This window comes from Octopus sinensis, linkage group LG5, assembly GCF_006345805.1.
Source record: "Octopus sinensis linkage group LG5, ASM634580v1, whole genome shotgun sequence".
Taxonomy (NCBI): Eukaryota; Metazoa; Mollusca; class Cephalopoda; order Octopoda; family Octopodidae; genus Octopus; species Octopus sinensis.
This window is the reverse complement of record NC_043001.1, coordinates 133,733,141-133,756,205: the sequence shown is the minus strand read 5'-3', so window position 1 is coordinate 133,756,205 and position 23,065 is coordinate 133,733,141. Positions and strand designations below refer to the sequence as shown.

Sequence of the window (23,065 nt, the reverse complement as noted above, 5' to 3'; positions counted from 1 at the left end):
TTGTACATAATTCTATGTACTGTACATGCACCTTTGATGAGTTGTAGTGCACCTGAGCACTATACACAAAAAATTTATTACTATATTACTATATAGGCGCAGGAGTGGCTGTGTGGTGAGTAGCTTGCTAACCAACCACATGGTTCCGGGTTCAGTCCCACTGCGTGGCATCTTGGGCAAGTGTTATCTGCTATAGCCCCGGGCCGACCAATGCCTTGTGAGTGGATTTGGTAGACGGAAACTGAAAGAAGCCTGCCGTATATATGTATATATATATATATATGTATGTGTGTTTGTTTGTGTGTAAAAGAGTAAAAGAGTATATTAGTGACAAATGGATAGAAATGGCTTCAGTTAGGAACCAATTTGACCTTTTATCTATAAGATATAGTATGGAGGAAATAGCCGAGCCCTATAGCCATCACAAATCTTCTCAGACTGAAAAGATTAATGCAGTTGGTATCCCTTTTGAATGACATCAAGTTGGTGTGGCTGCATGAAAAATATGAACTGGGATGATATCTGGGGAGGATATCAGTGGTGAGCTGGCAGAAACGTTAGCACGCTGGGCAAAATGCGTAGCCGTATTTCGTCTGCCGTTATGTTCTGAGTTCAAATTCCGCCGAGGTCGACTTTGCCTTTCATCCTTTCGGGGTCGATTAAATAAGTACCAGTTACACACTGGGGTCGATATAATCGACTTAATCCGTTTGTCTGTCCTTGTTTGTCCCCTCTGTGTTTAGCCCCTTGTGGGTAGTAATGAAATAGATATCTGGGGAGGAAGGCCTGGAAACTGCTTAATGCAGTCCTACTGGTGGTGGTGGCAGTGGGGACACTTTATGTGGGACATGGGGGGAGGAGAGTCAAGTGAATCTGAGAGCAGATGGCATGAGATCAACCATCTTTTAGGAACAGATATTACTGTAGTATTGCTAGTAGATCAGTCTGAGAAAGGAGACAGCTGTCTGTATCCCCACCTCTGGGTATTAGAGGGTGTTATTTAGTGACTACATGTAGTAGTAGTAGGAGTAGTAGAAGTAGTAGTAGTGGTGGTGTTGGTGCTGGTGGTGGTGATGGTAGTAGTAGAGCAACAAGCTGAGAGAGGGGTGCTAGCGGTGTATGAGGTCAGTGCTTGGAGTGTGTTGGTGAGTGACTATTTGTACTAACTATAGTTGTAGAACAGACAGAGAAACGACAGCTGGGCTGGTTGGTGGGGGACAGATATTAGTATGATTATCTAAAAGCTCTATAATTACATATATATATATATATATATATATATATATATAGAGAGAGAGAGAGAGAGAGAGAATTACATATATATATATATATAATATATATATATATATATATATAATATATATATATATAGAATTACATACATATATATATATATATAATTACATACATATATATATATTATATATATATATATGTGTGTAAGTGTGGGTAACTAACTTTGTGTAGCTGCATTTGTGTATATGGATGTATGAGTATACATATATACACCAGTATGTAAATTTGTATAAACTAAGCTTTGGGTATGGGTATGTATACAGGCATACATGGAGGTACATGTGCATGTATTTATATTTCTACATATACATATATATATGGCTATGTGTGTGTGAGAGTATGTGTATATACAGGGTGTGGTGTATAAACTGTCAGTCTATATTATGCAAAAATGAAAATGACACTGACATCTCATTTTAACAGATATATTTACCTAAATTGCATAAAAATATCTTGAAATACTAAAGAGTAAATTTATTCAATAAAATCGCTATTGGCTTCAACCATGGCCCCCCAGATGACTTCAGAATCTCCTGTAACGCTTCTGGATGGTCTCCTTGTTTAAGTTGGTGAATGCTGCTATAATCCTTGCCTTCAGTTGATCTTTGGTGTTGCAAGTTTTGTTGATCTCTTGCTCAACTATGCCCCACGCATAATAATCAAGGAGGTTGCAGTCTGGGGAGTTAGGTAGCCAGATGTTAGGGGTGACGTGGTTGCAGAAATTGTCTAACAGCCATGACTAGGTTCTCCTGCTTGTGTGACATGGTGTAGGGTCCTGTTGCCAGACATAGGGTCCTCCAGCAGCCCCACTCTTGACCCAGGGCAGCAGTACCTCCTTCAGGCACTTGATGTTGGCATGTGTGTTGAGTCTGGGACCGTGTGGGAAGATGAATGGAAGCATAATGTCCCCATCACTAGTGTTGTGGGACTGAACCCAGAACCATGTGGTTAGGATGCAAACTTCTCACCACACAGTCATGCCTGTGTCTTTACACTTTCTTTACATATAAATAATATCTTATTTTCCAGGTTTGAACTCACATTAGCTGGTGGTTTTAACGATGAAAAAAGAATATCCTCTCAGATTTCTGATGAATTGTTATGTAAGTTCACTTATACTATCAAAAACATTTTTGAGTAATGGTTGTAAGAAAATGTTGTTCATCATAAACATGCATGTGCATGCACACACACACACACACATACACACACACACACACACACACATACACACACACACCACACACACACACACACACACACACACACACACATCATTAGTTCATTGAGTGCATAGGATCTGGAAGTCCTTTTATCTTCTGTCCTGCTAGCTGTTACCTGGCATTCAAGGTGAGCACGATCTAATTAACAAGGGAGGAGTATGCACTGAAAGTGTAACTGCTAGAATAAGAATAGGATGGAGAAAGTTGAGAGACCTTTTACCTTTGTTGGCAACCAAAGATCTCTCTCTTTCTCTCTCCGAGTGAAAGGAAGATTGTATGATGAATATATATAAACATCAATACCACAATGTTGTGAGATGTGGGGCCCTGAATGCAGAGGAATGAAGCTTGCATATTCCTCTCCTCTGGATGTGCAATGTTAGTGTACATGTGTAACAAAGCAATAGTGTATTGAGAGAGAGGTTAGCTCATAAGAGGAGTTAGATGCCGTGTGCAAGAGAGAAGACTGCATTGGTTTGGTCATGTGATGTGTGTATGGATGAGGACATTTGCATAAAGAAGTACTGATCACTTAAAGTGGATGGAACTTGTGGAAGAGGGAGACACAGGAAAATATGGGATGAAATATTGATGGTTGCTTTTAAAATGCAGGACCTTATGAAGGAAATGACAAAGACTGAGATATCTGGCACCTTGCTGTACTCAAGAAGATCTGCAAATCACAGCAGAGTTAACCCTTTCATTATCAACCCGGCTGAAACCGGTTCAGGCTCTGACTACAAATGTCTTGTTTTCATAAGTTTTGAATTAAAATCTTCCACCAAACCTTAATCACAGTTTATGTTCCTAACACTAGCTGAATGATAACAAAGTTATTTTACTAAATTCTTTGTTATATATAAAGTAATTGAAAGAAACACAGAGCATCTCAAAATAAATACAGTAACGAAAGGGTTAATATCCTAAACCCACCATGGTAAAGCTTGTCCATGAGGGGCTCTGCTCCATCAGTCTTTCCCCTTCACATTTCATGCCCTAACACCCATTACTTCTCTATCACCTGGCAGAAGAATTGGTACTTACTACATCATTTGGCTTTCTCAGTTATCTTTCTTCCTCACCCTCGAACCACTTCCATCCACCATCATCTTCCCCTGCCTACTCTCTCCATTAATCACCTCCTTTCTGCACTGCCTCCCTCTCTCCCTCTCTCTCTCACACACACACACACACAATAGCTGCTTTAACAAAACTTGCTTCTTTACAGATGAGTTCAACAGTCATCCTCAAGATGTCCATCTCATGTGTGCAACAATCTCAGGTAAAACTGTTTGATTTTTCTTAATAATTTTCTTAATAATTTAGGCTGGAGGAGAGACTATACTCATGGTCTAGAAGTGGGGTGTGTGGTCACTTTAGAAGAATGATGCATTAGACAGAAAGGATTGTGTATAATCGTTAGTGTTGAATCTGAGAGTGAGGCACAACACAGAATGATGAAAGAAAAGACAAGTGTATCAAATGTGTGTGTGGAGGTGATATATATATAACTAGCTTATTCAGAGGAGCAGAAGCGATTATAGTAGCAGTAGAATAGACAAAGAGAGGAGACACAGTGTGATGGTGAGTGAGTCTTGTCTTTGATAATAAGCAGTGTGGTAACCTAGGTAATTCAGAGGAGTAGAAGATGTTATTGTAGCTGTAGAATGGGCAGAGAAAGAAGACAGTATAGTCGCAGAACCAGAGGTTGTAGTATGTTGGCAAATGAATTTTTGACAATCAACTGGATGGCCTTCTTTTGGATGTGTCTCTGAGTGTGTCAGCAGCACTATCTAAGCTGTTGTTGTACACCTTAGTAGGTCTTACAGAAACACTGTCCAGGAACATGCTGTGCTTTTTTGTGAGTTTTTCATCATCATCATCATCATCATCGTTTAACGTCCGTTTTCCGCGCTAGCACGGGTTGGGCGGTTCGACCGGAGTCTGGGAAGCCAGGGGCTGCACCAAGCTCCAGTCTGATCTGGCAGTGTTTCTACAGCTGGATGCCCTTCCTAACGCCAACTACTCCGCGAGTGTAGTGGGTGCTTTTTACGTGCCACCGGCACAGGTGCTAGGGGGGTCTGGCATCGGCCACGATCGGTTGGAGCTTTTAACGTGCCACTGGCACGGAAGCCAGCCAGCAACGGCCACGAACGGATGGTGCTTTTTTTTTTTATGTGCCACCGGCACTGGAGCCAGTCAAGGCGGCGCTGGCAACTGCCACAAACGGATGGTGCTTTTTTTTATGTGCCACCGGCACTGGAGCCAGTCGAGGCGGAGCTGGCAACGGCCACGTACGGATGGTGCTTTTTATGTGCCACCGGCACAGGTATCACAACTACTATTTCCATTGATATTTATTTCGATGTTCATGTACTTGACTCAACAGGTCTCCTCAAGCACAGCGGGACGAACCTATAAAGTCTCACCAAACATTCAGAGGTGAAGTATTTGTTGGTGATGAAGAGGAAGGTTAATGTTTGAGATGCAGTTTTAGCTGTGTTGTGTTGGTGTGGGTTACAAAGAAAGATTTGCGAAAGTTAGCGTTTATAGGCTTTGAGTACTTTGGTTGTGTATTGTCTAAGACTAGAACTGTGGAGGCGCAATGGCCCAGTGGTTAGGGCAGCGGACTCGCGGTCATAGGATCGCGGTTTCGATTCCCAGACCGGGCGTTGTGAATGTTTATTGAGCGAAAACACCTATAGCTCCACGAGGCTCCGGCAGGGGATGGTGGTGATCCCTGCTGTACTCTTTCACCACAACTTTCTCTCACTCTTACTTCCTGTTTCTGTTGTACCTGTATTTCAAAGGGCCGGCCTTGTCACTCTCTGTGTCACGCTGAATATCCCCGAGTACTACGTTAAGGGTACACGTGTCTGTGGAGTGCTCAGCCACTTACACGTTAATTTCACGAGCAGGCTGTTCCGTTGATTCGGATCAACCGGAACCCTCGTCGTCGTAACCGACGGAGTGCTTCCCAAGACTAGAACTAAAAGATTGTTACCTGGATTTGTGCAATAATTGTACCTGTAATGCTGAAATAAACCAGATTGTCACTGACCCATCAGAAAATTAGGTCTCTGTTCCTGGTGGTAGTGCAGGTTTCATATGAAGTTTCTAAATGTATGTGGGTGACACCTGTATGTGTGAGGTTTGGGAGGAGTTTCCAGCCCAAAAGGTGGTAAATAAAGTCCAGGTAATACATTTAATAGTTTGTAATACATGTCTATAATAATTATTTCTAATACCATGTCTTTATCATCCAGATATGAACACTGTTATGAAAGAAAGTACACCTTTCCCTGTAATCTATGGTCTTGGTACGTATATTTATGATGTATATTTATGTGTGTGTGTGTTTGTTTGTGTGTGTGCACATATTTCTAATAGTATTTACTCTAATGAGACAATGAGGAAAACCTCTATATGATTGCTTCAAGCCAAATCTCCTTCAAATCACAACTAAAGAACACTAAAATATTGTTGTCCTAGATACTCTTGTACTTACCTGAAAAATATTGAAGATAAAATGGTCATGACTGGAATTCCTTTGATCATAAGCATACTGGATTAAGGTTGACTAGGGCTGAACAATAATAACAAATCATCATCATCATCATCGTCATCGTCGTTTAATGTCTGCTTTCCATGCTAGCATGGGTTGGATGGTTTGACTGAGGACTGGCGAGCTAGAAGGTTGCTCCAGGCCCCAATCTGATCAGGCAAAGTTTCTTCAGCTGGATGCCCATTCTGATGCTAACCACTCCAAGAGTGTAGTGGGTGCTTCTACATGCCACCTCATGGGAGCCAGTCTGGCGGCACTGGCAATGACCACGTTCAAATGTTTTTCATGTGCCACTGGTACATGTGCCAGTAAGGTGACACTGGCAACGATCACTCTCGTATGGTGCTTTTAACATTCCACTGGCATGAGTGCCAATCAGGCAGTACTGTCATTGGCCACGTCAGCGATTTTGATTTCACTTGCCTCAACAGGTCTTCGCAAGCAAAGTTTATTGTCCAATGAATGAAGGGTGCTCATAACTGGGCTGGTTATACACCACTGGCCACAGGTTATGGTCTCACTTGGCTTGTCGGGTCTTCTCAAGTGCAGCATATCTCCAAAGGTCTTGGTCACTAGTCATTGCCTCAGTGAGGCCCAACATTTGAAGGTCGTGCTTCACCACCTCATCCCAGGTCTACCTCTTCCACAGGTTCCCTCAACTGCTAGGGCGTGACACTTTTTCACACAGCTGTCCTCATCCATTTGCAACACATGACCATACCAGCACAGTTGTCTCTCTTGCACACCACATCTGATGCTTCTTAGGTCCAACTTTTCTCTCAAGGTGCTTACACTCTGTCAAGTATGCACACTGACATTACACATCCAGCAGAGCATACTGGCTTCATTCTTTGCATGTTTGTGTTCTACTTTTCTTCATGAAGAAGACACTGATCCAAAAATATGTTTCAGAATTTTTGTCATATTTTGATATTTTCTCTATTATTCTCAGTTTTACATGTCTGTGTGGATTAAAGGATGAAATTTTACTTTGAAAAATCTCAATTTTTCCTTGTGTCTTTAAAACTATTCTTACTCATGTTTAGATAAATATTGTTTGCATTTATATTACAGGGGTGGATATGAAACATAGAGAAATATTTCCTGCCACATTCGTAGACCGAGGACCTGATTATCCATTAAGAAATGCTATGAGAATGTTTGATTTGCAGGATTCTGTAAGTTGACTTTCTAATTTCAAAATACAAAATTATTTCCAGTCAATCTTCCTTGCAATGTTTCCTCCAATCTTTTGCAGTAGATGTGTGCAGAAATTTGTGTGCAAGTTTTGTCATTTATATGGTGTCATCATCATCATCATTGTTTAACGTCCGCTTTCCATGCTAGCATGGGTTGGACGATTTGACTGAGGGCCGGCGAACCAGATGGTTGCACCAGGCTCCAGTCTTGATCTGGCAGAGTTTCTACAGCTGGATGCCCTTCCTAACACCAACCACTCCGAGAATGTAGTGGGTGCCTTTATGTGCCACCGGCACAAGGGCCAGTCAGGTGGTACTGGCAACGGCCATGCTCAAATGGTGCTTTTTACGTGCCACCTGCACAGGAGCCAGTCCAGTGGCACAGGCAACGACCTCGCTTGAATATTTTTTCATGTGCCACCGGCACAAGTGCTAGTTTTGGTGACATTGGTAATGATCACACTCGAATGGTGCTTTTTACATGCCACCAGCACAGAAGCCAGTTAGCTGGCACATTCATGCAAGTAAGCATTGTTCAAATTTCTTCAATTGAAAAAAAAAAAAATTGATTTCAACAAGTGACCTCTTTGATTAAGAAGCTTCCTTCCTGACCATCTGGTCTCAGAACACTGCTCATTTGGTTTAATTAACATAGTCTGATGTCAACTTATGATTGTTGTAAAGACATGTTATGACTGTTGTGTGGATGGATGGAAGCACTCCGTCGGTTACGACGACGAGGGTTCCGGTTGATCCGAATCAACGGAACAGCCTGCTCGTGAAATTAACGTGTAAGTGGCTGAGCACTCCACAGACACGTGTACCCTTAACGTAGTTCTCGGGGATATTCAGCGTGACACAGAGAGTGACAAGGCCGGCCCCTTGAAATACAGGTACAACAGAAACAGGAAGTAAGAGTGAGAGAAAGTTGTGGTGAAAGAGTACAGCAGGGATCACCACCATCCCCTGCTGGAGACTCGTGGAGCTTTAGGTGTTTTTGCTCAATAAACACTCACAACGCCCGGTCTGGGAATCGAAACCGCAATCCTATGACCGCAAGTCCGCTGCCCTAACTACTGGGCCATTGCACCTCCACCCGGCTGTTGTGTACACATGCTATGACTACTTTGTAGATGCTTTGCAACTTTTGTGTAAATGCATTACGCCTGTTATTATTACATGACTTGTGTTTGCTTGTTATGATTGTTGCATAGACATGTGTGAAATGCTTAGCAGCATCTTGTCTGTCTTTATGTTTTGAGTTCAAATTCTACTGAGGTTGACTTTGCTATTCATCCTTAAATACCAGTTGAGCACTGGGGGTCAATGTAATGGACTTGCCCACCACCTCCATGCCCTAAAATATCAGGCCTTGTGCCCATAGTAGAAAGAATTGTTATGAGACAGCTTGTACTGATATTTAAGTAACATTTTGATCTTAGTATGTATTGTACATGTACTTTCAGTTTCCTTGTATCTATAACTTTCATCTCCGAAGAATAGTTGTGCAGCCTTTCAACTACTGCGTAGATGATGTAAGCTGTGTTGATAAATTTATAAACCTTACTGATAAAGAAATTCTTATGGTAAGTTGTTTCATTTAGCCATTGTTTTTTTAGAGCATTGTTTTGTGTTTTTTATTAAACCTGTCTATAAAATAAAATCGTTTCCATTCAGAATCCACTGAAGATTTACGGATCTTTTCGGTTTGAACGGTAGTTTTTTCTAGCGGTGTCATATGAAATTGTCACCCATAATTATGACCCTAGTATCGATCTATTGCATTTCAATCTGTTTTAGGGTTAGGGTTAGTTAGGGGGAAGGGTATCTCTTTTTCTTCACAAATGTAAATAAACCCAATCTGTTTCTTAAACAAGGAATATATTCATACGGCACAGAATGTTTTTCACCTCAATAGACATCATTGATTGGTTGAAATTGCAGAAATTGAAGAAAAAAAGCAACAAATATCTTACAAACTATAGAATTTTCTCAATAAAGCCAAGAGAAAAAGATGGGATCTTTTCGGTTTGAATGGCAGTTTTTAACATAATTTCTAGGTAACTAAAACATTTTAAACTTCATATACTGGTAGAATGTGTTTATAAAACATTTTTTCTCTTGGCTTTATTGAGAAAATTCTATTGTTTGTAAGATATTTGTTGCTTTTTTTCTTCAATTTCTGCAATTTCAACCAATCAATGACGTCCATTGAGGTAGAAAAAACATTCTGTGCCGTATGAATATGTCCCTTGTTTAAGAAACAGATTGGATTTATTTACATTTATTTAAAAAAAACTGCCGTTCAAACCAAAAAGATCCAATTTACTCCTTTTATAGCAAGTATATTTTATATTTGACTCCGTCACAAAATTTAATTAATTGACTCTGGCCATGCTGGAACTCTGCCTTCAGGAGTTTTAATCAACTGTATTTCCCACTATCATTACGTAGTTTGGTACTTGGGTAATTCATATAGAAAGGGAAGTAACTCTCCGATATAGTTACTTCCCTTTAATGACTTAACTATAAAAGCATTTTCAATGCATTAAGTTAAATAACACAGCACAAAACAAAACGAAAAATAATTCCCTCCAATGAATCCCTCCAATGACAGTTTCGATGATGATTGTACCAGTTGTCTAATCCAGAGGTTCTCAGCTTCTTTTTTTTAACGCGTGGACACCTTGGGGTCTTTAATTTTTCTTTGTCTCCTTAGACATTGTTAGTGAAAAATACACTTCAGTTTTGCAATAAACGGTTTGATGGGAGCAAATCGCTTGAAAAATATGAAAAAACTTTAATAAAAATACAATTTGTAAAATTGATTAAATACCTGCGAAATTTTGAATATGGATTGCTTTAAATCTTTATATTTTTTTGTGAAATTTATTTTTAGAAATGTTTAAAAATTGATAATTTGTAATGAAAATTATTTTTGGACAAAAATTTATAATAGTTGCAGACATGGCTGTGTAGTAAGAAGCTTGTTTCTCGACTACAGGGTTCTAGGTTCAGTCCCACTGTATGGCACCTTGGGCAAGTGTTTTCTGCTATTGCCTCAGGCTGACCAAAGCCTTGTGAATGGATTTGATAGATGGAAGTTGTAGTTGTGAATGGATTTGATAAATGGAAATTGTAGTTATGATACCTGTGCCAGTGGCATGTAAAAAGCACCATTCGAACGTGGCCGATGCCAGCGCCGCCTTGACTGGCTTCCGTGCCGGTGGATCATAAAAAGCACCAACCATTTGTGGCCGCTGCCAGCCTCCCCTGGCACCTGTGCCGGTGGCACGTAAAAAGCACCCAATAATACACTCACGGAGTGGTTGGCGTTAGGAAGGGTATCGGCTGTAGAAACATTGCCAGATCAGACTGGAGCCTGGTGCCACCTCCTTGCTTCCCAGAACCCGGTCGAACTGTCCAACCCATGCTAGCATGGAAAACGGACGTTAAACGATGATGATGATGAAACTGAATGAAGCCCCTTGTATATATGCATATCTATGTGTGTGTCTTCATTTCTGTGTTTGTCCCTCACCACTCCATGACAACTGGTGTTAGTGTCTTTATGTCTCTGTAACTTAGTGGTTTGGCAAAAGAAACCAACAGAATAAGTACCAGGCTTTAAAAAAATCAGTCCAGGGGTTGATTTGTTCAACTAACATCCTTCAAGGTAGTGCTCCAGCATTGAGGCAGTCAAATGACTGACACAAGTAAAAATAAATAATAAATCTATAATACATTAAAAGTGAAGTTCGATCTTGCTTGCATGCAATGTTACACAGCCAAACTGGCACATAATGGGAGAATACTTTGAAAGTAAAGTGCCCCTGAAATGTGAATATGAATGGGATAAAACAAGTTTCACATAAATCGAACCCGTAGTTATTGAGATATTCAGGGTTTTGGGGTATAAATACCCAAAATGGTGCATACTGGGAAAACACTCAGAAAATAACTTAACCGCGAAAGGGAAGAAACTCTAACTTTTCCATTAGACACATGATTCCCAACGTGGGGCATGGTAATATTTTGGTGTGTCATGCAACAATGTTTTGTATACCAATAGAGCAAGGGGGCAATTCGAGAATGAGTTATAAAAAAATAAAATTCTTTTCTGTGGACAAATTTATCAAATTTTGGACGCTTTAGAGACAACAGGTCGTTTTCCTCATATTCATAAGATCTGATGTTACTAAAGTGGTATGTAGGTAATTACAAGTGTGTATGTATGTGTGTGTTTGTGTGTGCATGTGTGTATGTAGTATGCCATCTTAATTCCCTATGGAGAAATAAACTGGAGACAGACTTATGTGTGCAGGTGTGTCTAAGAATATTGACTCTTTTATCTCTGGTGACAAAAAAATCTAGGTACACAAGAAAAATGTGGTGCTGCAGAGTGTTGATAGGGCAATAAATGGCGTTGGGGGTGATGGATGAAAGAATTGAATGGTGTGAAATGGGTTGAAATGGAGTGGAAGTAAGGGGTGGCATCAGTGAAGGAAGAGAAAGAGAGAGGGGAGACAGATAGATAGACAGAGTGAGAGAAAGAGAGAGATTTCTGGTACTGGTAATGCACATATACACACACATATATATATAGGAACAGAGATGAAAATTAACAGGTCATTTTATTCCCACCAGTCAGTTTGTGAATCCTGCAAAATGGTATGAACTGACTTCCATCATTGATACAAAGGCTTTTGCAACTGAGAAGATTCATGGAATATTTTTTGTTTCTTTTTGAGCATATTTTCCGAAAGTTTAGACTGAAATTTTTTTGAAGAAAGTGTTTAAAAAATTTGCTTGAACTGAAATCCCTTTGTGTTTGATTGAAAGGCATAACTACAGATTTCTGCCCCCACCTCCGACTTTGGATGATCATAGCATTCAGAAAAACGGATATTTTTTAATGAAATTGTCTACTAATATATGTTATATTATGTAGATTCCGAATATACAAAATTTTGTGGGGAAAGTGTTTTAGGTGGGGTTGGGGTGGGGAATTTCAGAAATTTCACCAGAGTCCACTTCAATTCATCTTAACTTTCAAGAAAATGGTTACTTTTTAATGAAATTCTCTACAAATATATCATAGACTATGTAGATTCCGAGGACATAGAATTTTGGGGGAAAACAATTGGGGGCTATTTTTGAGAACTGCTCCAAACTTGCAGGCGCTTCTGAACAAGTCGTCCATATTTATTTGATTTTCTCTGTTTTGTGCATCTGTAGATTTCTACTGATGCAACAGGCAATTAAGGCAAATAAAGCCCTCATCAGAAAAATAACAGCTAAAAGTCTGGTACACAGAAATGTGTTATTAAGACAACTTATTCGTTGCTTATGATTTTTTTTCACTTTAAGTAAATTCCTAGGTAAATAATTTTAACAGAAAGGCAGAAGACACCAGAAGCAAAAATAAGGAATATACACACACAGTTAAATATAGAAGTGTAAAGTATAATTTGTTACATAATCTCTATAACATGGAAGCACTCCGTCGGTTACGACGACGAGGGTTCCGGTTGATCCGAATCAACGGAACAGCCTGCTCGTGAATTTAACGTGTAAGTGGCTGAGCACTCCACAGACACGTGTACCCTTAACGTAGTTCTCGGGGATATTCAGCGTGACACAGAGAGTGACAAGGCCGGCCCCTTGAAATACAGGTACAACAGAAACAGGAAGTAAGAGTGAGAGAAAGTTGTGGTGAAAGAGTACAGCAGGGATCACCACCATCCCCTGCTGGAGCCTCGTGGAGCTTTAGGTGTTTTCGCTCAATAAACACTCACAACGCCCGGTCTGGGAATCAAAATCGCGATCCTACGACCGCGAGTCCACTGCCCTAACCAATGGGCCATTGCGCCTCTCTCTATAACAAACATGATATTGAATAGAATAATTCCTTGTTTGAATATTTTTAATTACATATGTGTGTGTGTGTGTGTGAGGTGGAAATCTATGGATGCACAAACGCACAAAATGAAGAAAATGAAACAAATATGGACGACTTATTCAGAAACACCTATGAGTGAGGAACAATTCTCAGAAATAGCCCCCAATTGTTTTCCTCCAAAGTTCCTATATCCTCAGAATCTACATAGACTGAGGTATATTTGTAGAGAATTTCATAAAAAAATATCCATTTTCTTGAAAGTTAAGACGAATTGAAGTGGACTCTGGTGAAATTTTCAAAATTCCCCACCCCAATCCCTCCTAAAACACTTTCCCCCAAAAAATTTTGTATATTCGGAATCTACATATTCTCTTTACTCTCTTTTACTCTTTTACTTGTTTCAGTCATTTGACTGCGGCCATGCTGGAGCACTGCCTTTACTCGAGCAAATCGACCTCGGGACTTATTCTTTTGTAAGCCCAGTACTTATTCTATCGGTCTCTTTTGCCGAACCGCTAAGTAACGGGGACATAAACACACCAGCATCGGTTGTCAAGCAATGCTAGGGGGACAACAGTTTCCGTCTACCAAATCCTCTCACAAGGCTTTGGTCGGCCTGAGACTATAGTAGAAGACACTTGCCCAAGGTGCCACGCAGTGGGACTGAACCCGGAACAATGTGGTTGGTAAACAAGCTACTTACCATACAGCCACTCCTGCGCCTATTTGTAGACAATTTCATTAAAACATCCATTTTTCTGAAAGTTATGATCATCCAAAGTTGGTGGGGCAGAAATCTGTAGTTATGACAATTTAAAAGTACATAAAATGAGTAGTGCAAGTAAAAAAAAGTTCGTCAATGTTCAGAAGAAAATTTAAAGTTTGGATTTATACCTGATATCCACGATAAACTGTCACCAAGTTATGGGCGAAAAACTCGATCTTGTCAATTTTCTGAAGTCCTCTCCCTACCCCTCAGAAAAGATTTTCTCACAAATTTCTTTATAATCGTAATCTATGCCAGTTTTCAACTGGTATTTATATAAAATTTCATTTAAAAAAAAACACATTTTCCTAAAAGTTATGAGGGAAAAACTCGGATCTTGTGAATTTTCTGAAGTCCTCCCCTCGTTGCTTTCCACACGTTTTTTTCATGTTCGTTTCCTACACATTTTTTTTACATCCATTGCACTATATTTTTTTATTTTGTTTCCGGGTAATATTGTAAACATTAACCAAATTTTGAATAACAAAAATTAAATATCACAGTAGGGCATCAGGATTTTAGAAATGATTTGTTGGGGCATGGCCAAAAATCGATTGGTAACCACTGCATTTGACACATGATGGGCAAAATATATTTAAGTGAAAATTACTTTAAAAATATGGTAAATATTTTGTAAAAGACCCATTTGTAACCTTTATGTGAAATAGTTTTTTCCATAAGTTTCTTTTGAGTATCTCACCTCCAAAGATTTGGCTGCTATTTCTAGCACACCCTGCCACCATGTTACAGCTATTTGTGATAAAGGACCTGAAATACCTATTACGTGGTAGAAGGCATGCAAGAAATAGCAGCCAAATCTTTCCTTTTTCTGGGGAAAGGAGCTGTTTACGCATGATTTCAATGTCACATTCATTTAATATGATGGGCAAAATATTTTAAAGTGAAAATGACTTTAAAAATACAGTAAATATTTCGTAAAAGACCTGTTCATTTCCATAGCTTTCTTTCAAGTGCATTCAACGTATTTCAGCTCCAAAGATTTGGCTGCTATTTCTAGCACTCCCTGCTACTAAGTAATAGCTATTTGTGATAAAGAACCCAAAATACCTGTTATGTAGTAGCAGAGCATGCAAGAAATAACAACCAAATCTTTCCTTTTCTGGGGAAAGGAGCCGTTTACGCGCGATTTCAATGTCACATTTGTTGAAAGCATGCGAAACATGGAAAAGAAAAAAAATCCCATGAAACAAAACTCCATTGCTGGGAAGCTCAGACTTCCCCAGTGACCCAATGGATCATGGGTAGTCTAGTAAACACTAAAGATAAAATTGTTTTCAAAGGTGTCTTGTTTTCTACTATTTATGTAATAAGCTCCATAAAAATATCAGTGTCTTTTACTTGCACTTACAGTCTCTATTGTTTGGTTTCATGAAAATGAAACCAAAAATATTTTGTGACTTCAATAAACCAACTATTTATAATCAAATATTATCTTTCTGATACAACATGCATAACAATAAACTGCTATTGATACTCAGAAAGTTATTCACTTCTTCACACGTGGACATGCCTACAAAGTCAGAAAATAACACGGCTCCCATGACTTTCGGAAACATTTTTTCACGCTCAGAGTTGCTGAAGCATGGAACAAACTGCCTGCGTCAGTTGTTGACTGCCATGACACTGCATCCTTTAAGGCCCTCATGCTTTCCGAAATCCGCCAAAACTACACCTGATTATACATACACTTTAGATGAGTTGTAGTGCACCTGAGCACTGTACACAATGTTTTTATTGTTTTTTTTTGTTTTTTTTATAAATGATTACTTTTTGAGCACAAAGATAAAATCCTTTAGCAAAAGGAAAAAAATGCAAAATATCACCATTTTTCTGTAATATGAACCCATGGTTACGTTTAGCTTGAGCAGTTTGATTACATTGCAACTCAATGAGACTTTCTTGTAGTCTATTATCAAAATTAGTTGCTTTTGTCTCAAATGGGTCTATCCATTTGGGTCAAGTTGGAATGTTCATTTCCAAGAGATCTTTGAACCTAATTTCTATATCATTATGCAATTTCTTTATCTCCTCAGTATACACCAAAGTATCATCCTCTTGCTGTTACTCCTCAATAGTGGCAAGGGTTGGAAGATGCATCAACTCCATATGCCCAATATTTACTCTGAGTAATTAAGTTTTCCAAAGAAACCACTAGTAACCCTCTTGCAAATTAAAGATTTTAATTTTTAACTTGTAGCTGGCTCATCAGCAAATTTAGTGTTTTGGATATATCTGAAAGGTAGAATACGTCACTTTTGGCGGCTTGTACTTTTTCTCCAAGCTGCTTATCATTCAGAGACATTATAAAATTCAACAATTACCCTTAGAAATTGTTCTTAGATATTCAAAGTAGTAATATGATATTTTAATTAAATACAAGACTTTCCAATGCCAACTTGATACTTTATTCATCAATAATAAATTATTATCAAACTGTCTGGAACCCCTATCTTGCCCAGGATATTAATCGTCTGGAAGCCGTTCAGCGACGTGCAACCAAAAGAATACCCTCCATCCGGCATTTGCCATATTCTGAATGCCTTACTTCCCTGGGCATGGACACATTGAAACTCCGACGTCTGGCAGCTGACTTGGCAGACACCCATAAAATTATTAACCATCTTACAAACAATAACTCTGAGCACCTTTTCAAACTCCACCCGTCTAACACCCGTGGACATATTTACAAAGTCAGAAAACAGCACAGCTCCCATGACTTTTGGAAACATTTTTTCATGCTAAGAGTTGCTTATAGATTATTCGCTTTCCAGACATTTGTACATTACTGCTTATACTTTATACACACTGTCTGACAAGTTGTGGTGCACCTGAGCACTGTATACAATAATTTCATTATTATTATTATTATTATTATTATTATTATTATCATAACAGAACTTGAGATGTAGGAAATACATTGTGTGTATGTTTTTGTGTGTTTTGAACCACTCCTCATGCTGTTTCTTTGCCAATCTACTAAACACCACTTCCCTTTCTCTTGCCAACAAATGGCTGTTCAAAATATCAGACTTCCCTTCTTCCTCAGAGCAAAATCATTTACTCCACTATGTCAATTAGCTGTAATTACTAACTGTTGACACAGACAGTCACTTGTGTTATGGGAATTTTACTGTTTTACTCTCATATTTAAATTAGTTGAAGATTTTAGTGTTTTCTTCTTACAATGTATTTACCATTGTGACATTAACTGGGAAAACCCTCCAAAATAATCAGTTTCCTCTGTGTTTACTCACAGTTTCTTTTATTACAGAAAATAATAGAAAATATTTAGAAAAAACAGTATGATAGTTGTGTGTACCCACCACTTAGTTCCAAATTATCCTGAGCTTTGCAACTGCAGGTTGGGAAACTGATCCAATCAACTGAACTACATACTCATTTTATTACTATGTAAGTAACTAAGGCTGTGAGCTGGCAGAAGTGTAAGCACACTGGGCAAAATGCTTAGTAGCATTTCATCTGTTCTGTGTTCAAATTCCACCAAGATCGACTTTACTTTCCATCCTTTTGGGGTCGATATAATAAAATACCAGTTGAGCACTGGGGTTGATGTAATCAACTTGCCCCTCCTGATTTTTTTCAGCAGAGTGGATTCCACTAAAGGCACCAAGGTTCCAGGTGATAATGTTAAACTGAGAAATGGATTAAATTTATCATCTATGCAAGCCACATTCTCAAAGTGGTCTGACCCAGACGTAATTTTCATCATCATCATGGTCAGGGCTGCGTTTTTAGTGTCATTTTTGTGAGAAAACGTGCAGCTGTGGAGCTGGGCTCAAGAGCCACTTACTTGTCCTTGGCCAGGTGCTTATTGATGACTTTTGAAGGGATGGCATTAAGCTGAATAGAAGAAATGCAGCCAGCTGGCAGAATTGTAACCACTCTGAGCAAAGGACTTAGTGAAATTTTATCTGTCTTTATGTTTTGAGTTCAAATTCTGCAGAGGTCAACATTGCCTTTCATCCTTTTGGGGTCAATAAAATAAGTACCTATTTCTTTATTACCCACAAGGAGCTAAACACAGAGGGGACAAACAAGGACAGACATAGGTATTAAGTCGATTACATCGACCCCAGTGCGTAACTGGTACTTAATTTATCGACCCCGAAAGGATGAAAGGCAAAGTCGACCTCAGCGGAATTTGAACTCACAACGTTGCGCCAGACGAAATACCGCTAAGCATTTCGCCCGGCACGCTAATGTTTCTGCCAGCTCGCCGCCTTATATAAATAAGTACCAGTTAAGCACTGGGGTGGATGCAATGTACTTACCCCTTCCATGAATTTGCTGTCCTTGTGCCAAAATTTAAAAGCAATATTATGTAAGCGACTGAATATTTGAGGCTGGAATCTGTACACTTAATATAATCCTCAATCAGAATCAGTGTAATAACTGTGTGTCATCATCATCGTTGAACATCTGCTTTCCATGCTAGCATGGGTTGGACGATTGATTGAGGGCTGGCAAACCAGATGGCTGCACCAGGCTTCAATCTTGATCTGGCAGAGTTTCTACAGCTGGATGCCCTTCCTAACACCAACCACTCCGAGAGTGTAGTGGGTGCTTTTATGTGCCACTGGCACGGGGCCAGTCAGGCGGTACTGGCAATGACCTCGCTCGAATCTTTTACACATGCCACCGGCACAGGTGCCAGTAAGGCGATGCTGCAAATGGTGTCTTTTACGTGCCACCAGCACGGAGGCCAGATAGCCGCTCTGGCAACAATCATGCTCGGATAGGGAATATGTCTTTGTATTTGTTCAATCCAGTTCTTATTCAAAGCCACTGTTCTCCTAGATTGGTTGGGAACCATGTCTGAATCATCTTTCCATTTTTGGCATGGTTTCTCCTGCTGGCTACCCTCCCTATCATCAGTCACTCTACAGAGTGTACAGGGTACATTTTATCATGGCACCAGCACTAGAGAGGTTTCATGCGCTCAGCAAAACTCAGAAGTCCTCACTACTATACAATGTACTTGTTTATTCCACACAAATGTGATGAGTATGAATAGAAGAGAAAGGGTGTGATAGAGGAAGGAAACAGAGTGACGGGAGTGAGAGAGTGGTAGGAGAAGGAGTAATGGAAGAAGGCCAATGGATGGAAGCACTCCGTCGGTTACGACGACGAGGGTTCCGGTTGATCCGAATCAACGGAACAGCCTGCTCGTGAAATTAACGTGTAAGTGGCTGAGCACTCCACAGACATGTGCACCCTTAACGTAGTTCTCGGGGGATATTCAGCGTGACACAGAGAGTGACAAGGCCGGCCCTTTGAAATACAGGTACAACAGAAACAGGAAGTAAGAGTGAGAGAAAGTTGTGGTGAAAGAGTACAGCAGGGATCACCACCATCCCCTGCCGGAGCCTCGTGGAGCTTTTAGGTGTTTTCGCTCAATAAACACTCACAACGCCCGGTATGGGAATTGAAACTGCGATCCTATGACCACGAGTCCGCTGCCCTAACCACTGGGCCATTGTGCCTCCACTAATATGGATGTCATGATGGAAGGAAGGTTCTGTGATGAAGGCTGATGGTAGAAGAGAGGTTGAATGACAAACAGTGATGGCAGAAGGGTGAATATGGACAAGTCCAGTGCCGTTATTACATAAATGTCATGGTAGGGAATAGAAGAAATGGTAAATGGCAAATGAGAGAAATACAAAGCAGGTTGTAGATGGAGACACAACAAGAATATATTAGAATATTGAGCATATAGTATGTCCTGATAACAGTTACTGTTAAGGAGATAATCATTTCTAGATAAGAACATTGATTATAATCAATGACCATTAAACTCAAAATGGATCTGGCATGGTTCAGTGGTGAGGAAATTCACTTTGCAACTACATAGTTTTGAGTTCAATCCTACTGTAAAGTATCTTCTACCAAAGTTTCTGGTTGACCATGGTTTTGTGAGTGAAATCTATAAGATTAAAAGTTATTCTCTAGAGACAGACCCTTAAGTAGGGTCTTTGAAACCCTTATAAGATGTCTTTCTCCCTCTCTCCCATTTAAACCAGCCATATTTGACCCAAATATTCTACCTATTTTATGCTCTGATTAACCATATCTGACCTCTCACCTCTAATCTCTGATTAACCATATCTGACCTCTCACATCTAATCTCTGATTAACCATATCTGACCTCTCACATCTAATCTCTGATTAACCATATCTGACCTCTCACATCTAATCTCTGATTAACCATATCTGACCTCTCACATCTAATCTCTGATTAACCATATCTGACCTCTCACATCTAATCTCTGATTAACCATATCTGACCTCTCGCATCTAATCTCTGATTAACCATATCTGACCTCTCACATCTAATCTCTGATTAACCAATCTGACCTCTCACATCTAATCTCTGATTAACCATATCTGACCTCTCACTCTAATCTCTGATTAACCATATCTGACCTCTCACATCTAATCTCTGATTAACCATATCTGACCTCTCACATCTAATCTCTGATTAACCATATCTGACCTCTCACATCTAATCTCTGATTAACCATATCTGACCTCTCGCATCTAATCTCTGATTAACCAATCTGACCTCTCACATCTAATCTCTGATTAACCATATGACCTCTCACATCTAATCTCTGATTAACCATATCTGACCTCTCACATCTAATCTCTGATTAACCATATCTGACCTCTCACATCTAATCTCTGATTAACCATATCTGACCTCTCGCATCTAATCTCTGATTAACCATATCTGACCTCTCACATCTAATCTTGATTAACCATATCTGACCTCTCACATCTAATCTCTGATTAACCATATCTGACCTCTCACATCTAATCTCTGATTAACCATATTGACCTCTCACATCTAATCTCTGATTAACCATATCTGACCTCTCACATCTATCTCTGATTAACCATATCTGACCTCTCACATCTAATCTCTGATTAACCATATCTGACCTCTCGCATCTAATCTCTGATTAACATATCTGACCTCTCACATCTAATCTCTGATTAACCATATCTGACCTCTCACATCTAATCTCTGATTAACCATATCTGACCTCTCACATCTAATCTCTGATTAACCATATCTGACCTCTCACATCTAATCTCTGATTAACCATATCTGACCTCTCGCATCTAATCTCTGATTAACCATATCTGACCTCTCACATCTAATCTCTGATTAACCATATCTGACCTCTCACATCTAATCTCTGATTAACCATATCTGACCTCTCACATCTAATCTCTGATTAACCATATCTGACCTCTCACATCTAATCTCTGATTAACCATATCTGACCTCTCGCATCTAATCTCTGATTAACCATATCTGACCTCTCAATCTAATCTCTGATTAACCATATCTGACCTCTCACATCTAATCTCTGATTAACCATATCTGACCTCTCACATCTAATCTCTGATTAACCATATCTGACCTCTCACATCTAATCTCTGATTAACCATATCTGACCTCTCACATCTAATCTCTGATTAACCATATCTGACCTCTCACCTCTAATCTCTGATTAACCATATCTGACCTCTCACATCTAATCTCTGATTAACCATATCTGACCTCTCACATCTAATCTCTGATTAACCATATCTGACCTCTCGCATCTAATCTCTGATTAACCATATCTGACCTCTCGCATCTAATCTCTGATTAACCATATCTGACCTCTCACATCTAATCTCTGATTAACCATATCTGACCTCTCACATCTAATCTACATTGTCATCCTAAAAATAAACTATCAGTCACTCTGTAGTGTACATTTTATCATGGCACCAGCACTAGAGAGGTTTCATGCGCTCAGCAATACTCAGAAGTCCTCATTACTATACAATGTATACATTGTCATCCTAAAAATAAACTATCACATTATCTAAATCTCAAAACTACAGGGTAATAAATGATTGATTCATAACAATGTGGATAAAAAGGCATTTTTGTTAGACAGGGGGTTAAAGTGTTAAAAGCTTAAAGTGACTCCTTTAATGCAATTTTTACAAGTTTACTATTTCATTCTGTCTTGCATAATTTTTTGCTTCTCTTCCCAATGAAAGTCATCTTTATTAAATGTTTAAATCCAATGGTATACAAATCAGTCCTCACTCTGTTTCTTTGCCAATCTACTAAACAATACTTCTCTTTCTCTTGCCAACAAAAGGATATGTTTAAAACATCAGACTTTCCTTCTTCCTGAGAGCAAAATAATTTACTCCACTATGTCAATTAGCTGTAATTACTAACTGTTGACACAGACAATCACTTGTGTTATGGGAATTTTACTGATTCACTCTCATATTTAAATGAGTTGAAGATTTTAGTATTTTCTTCTTAAATGTATTTACCATTGTGACATTAACTGGGGAAACCCTTCAAAATAACCAATTCCCTCAGTGTTTACTTACTATTTCCTTTATTTGTTTACTATATTTTCTCTTATTTATTTATTTATGTATCTCTTTTCAGAAATTTTCCACATCTCCTAAACAAGAGCCACCCAATTTTGTTGAGGACTTCCGAAATACTTTTATTCACATCAGAATACATCCAACACCTATGAAATCTCTCTTCAAAAATGGACTTCCCCGCTATTACAAGCAATCCCCTGAAGGGATGTGGGTGGATTCTGGTCACAGTTATCGATGATGTAATTAACCCTAATACAACAATAACAACAATAAACCAAGAGCCAACATATTACCTTATTCATCTTGGATAATTTTATATTTTACCAACAATTTTCATCCTTTCACATACTTCACTATCTTTGTATTTTCATACCTTTACATATAATTTCTCTATCTTTGTAATTATATTTATTTGTATTTTTATTCCATAACAGATCTGATCCTAAAAGTGAATCCAAAACTATTTTAGAACTTGTTATTTCAGTATCTAAAACAATGGTACTATTTGCCAATTTATATTGGTAAATGACTACAGAAATGCTATTTTGTATTTATTTTTGATCCATGCCAATAACAAAATGAACTTACCAATATTTAGATACCTCACTCATTGATTCATTGCAATATTTCATTATTCTTAATCTTTAATCAACT

The 23,065-nt window shown here is 39.0% G+C and overlaps 1 protein-coding gene across 1 annotated transcript in view; it reads left to right on the top strand.

Moving 5' to 3' along the window:
- The window catches only part of LOC115211960 (protein N-terminal asparagine amidohydrolase), a 45,053-nt gene extending 22,350 nt beyond the window's left edge, over positions 1-22,703 (top strand). The window contains exons 5-10 of the mRNA XM_036503093.1: positions 2,326-2,399; positions 3,748-3,801; positions 5,786-5,839; positions 7,159-7,262; positions 8,750-8,869; positions 22,470-22,703. Coding sequence (XP_036358986.1) covers positions 2,326-2,399; positions 3,748-3,801; positions 5,786-5,839; positions 7,159-7,262; positions 8,750-8,869; positions 22,470-22,649 — 586 coding nt within the window. The 3' untranslated portion in view covers positions 22,650-22,703. The remainder of the gene's footprint in view (positions 1-2,325; positions 2,400-3,747; positions 3,802-5,785; positions 5,840-7,158; positions 7,263-8,749; positions 8,870-22,469) is intronic.
- The last annotated feature ends 362 nt before the right edge of the window (positions 22,704-23,065 follow it).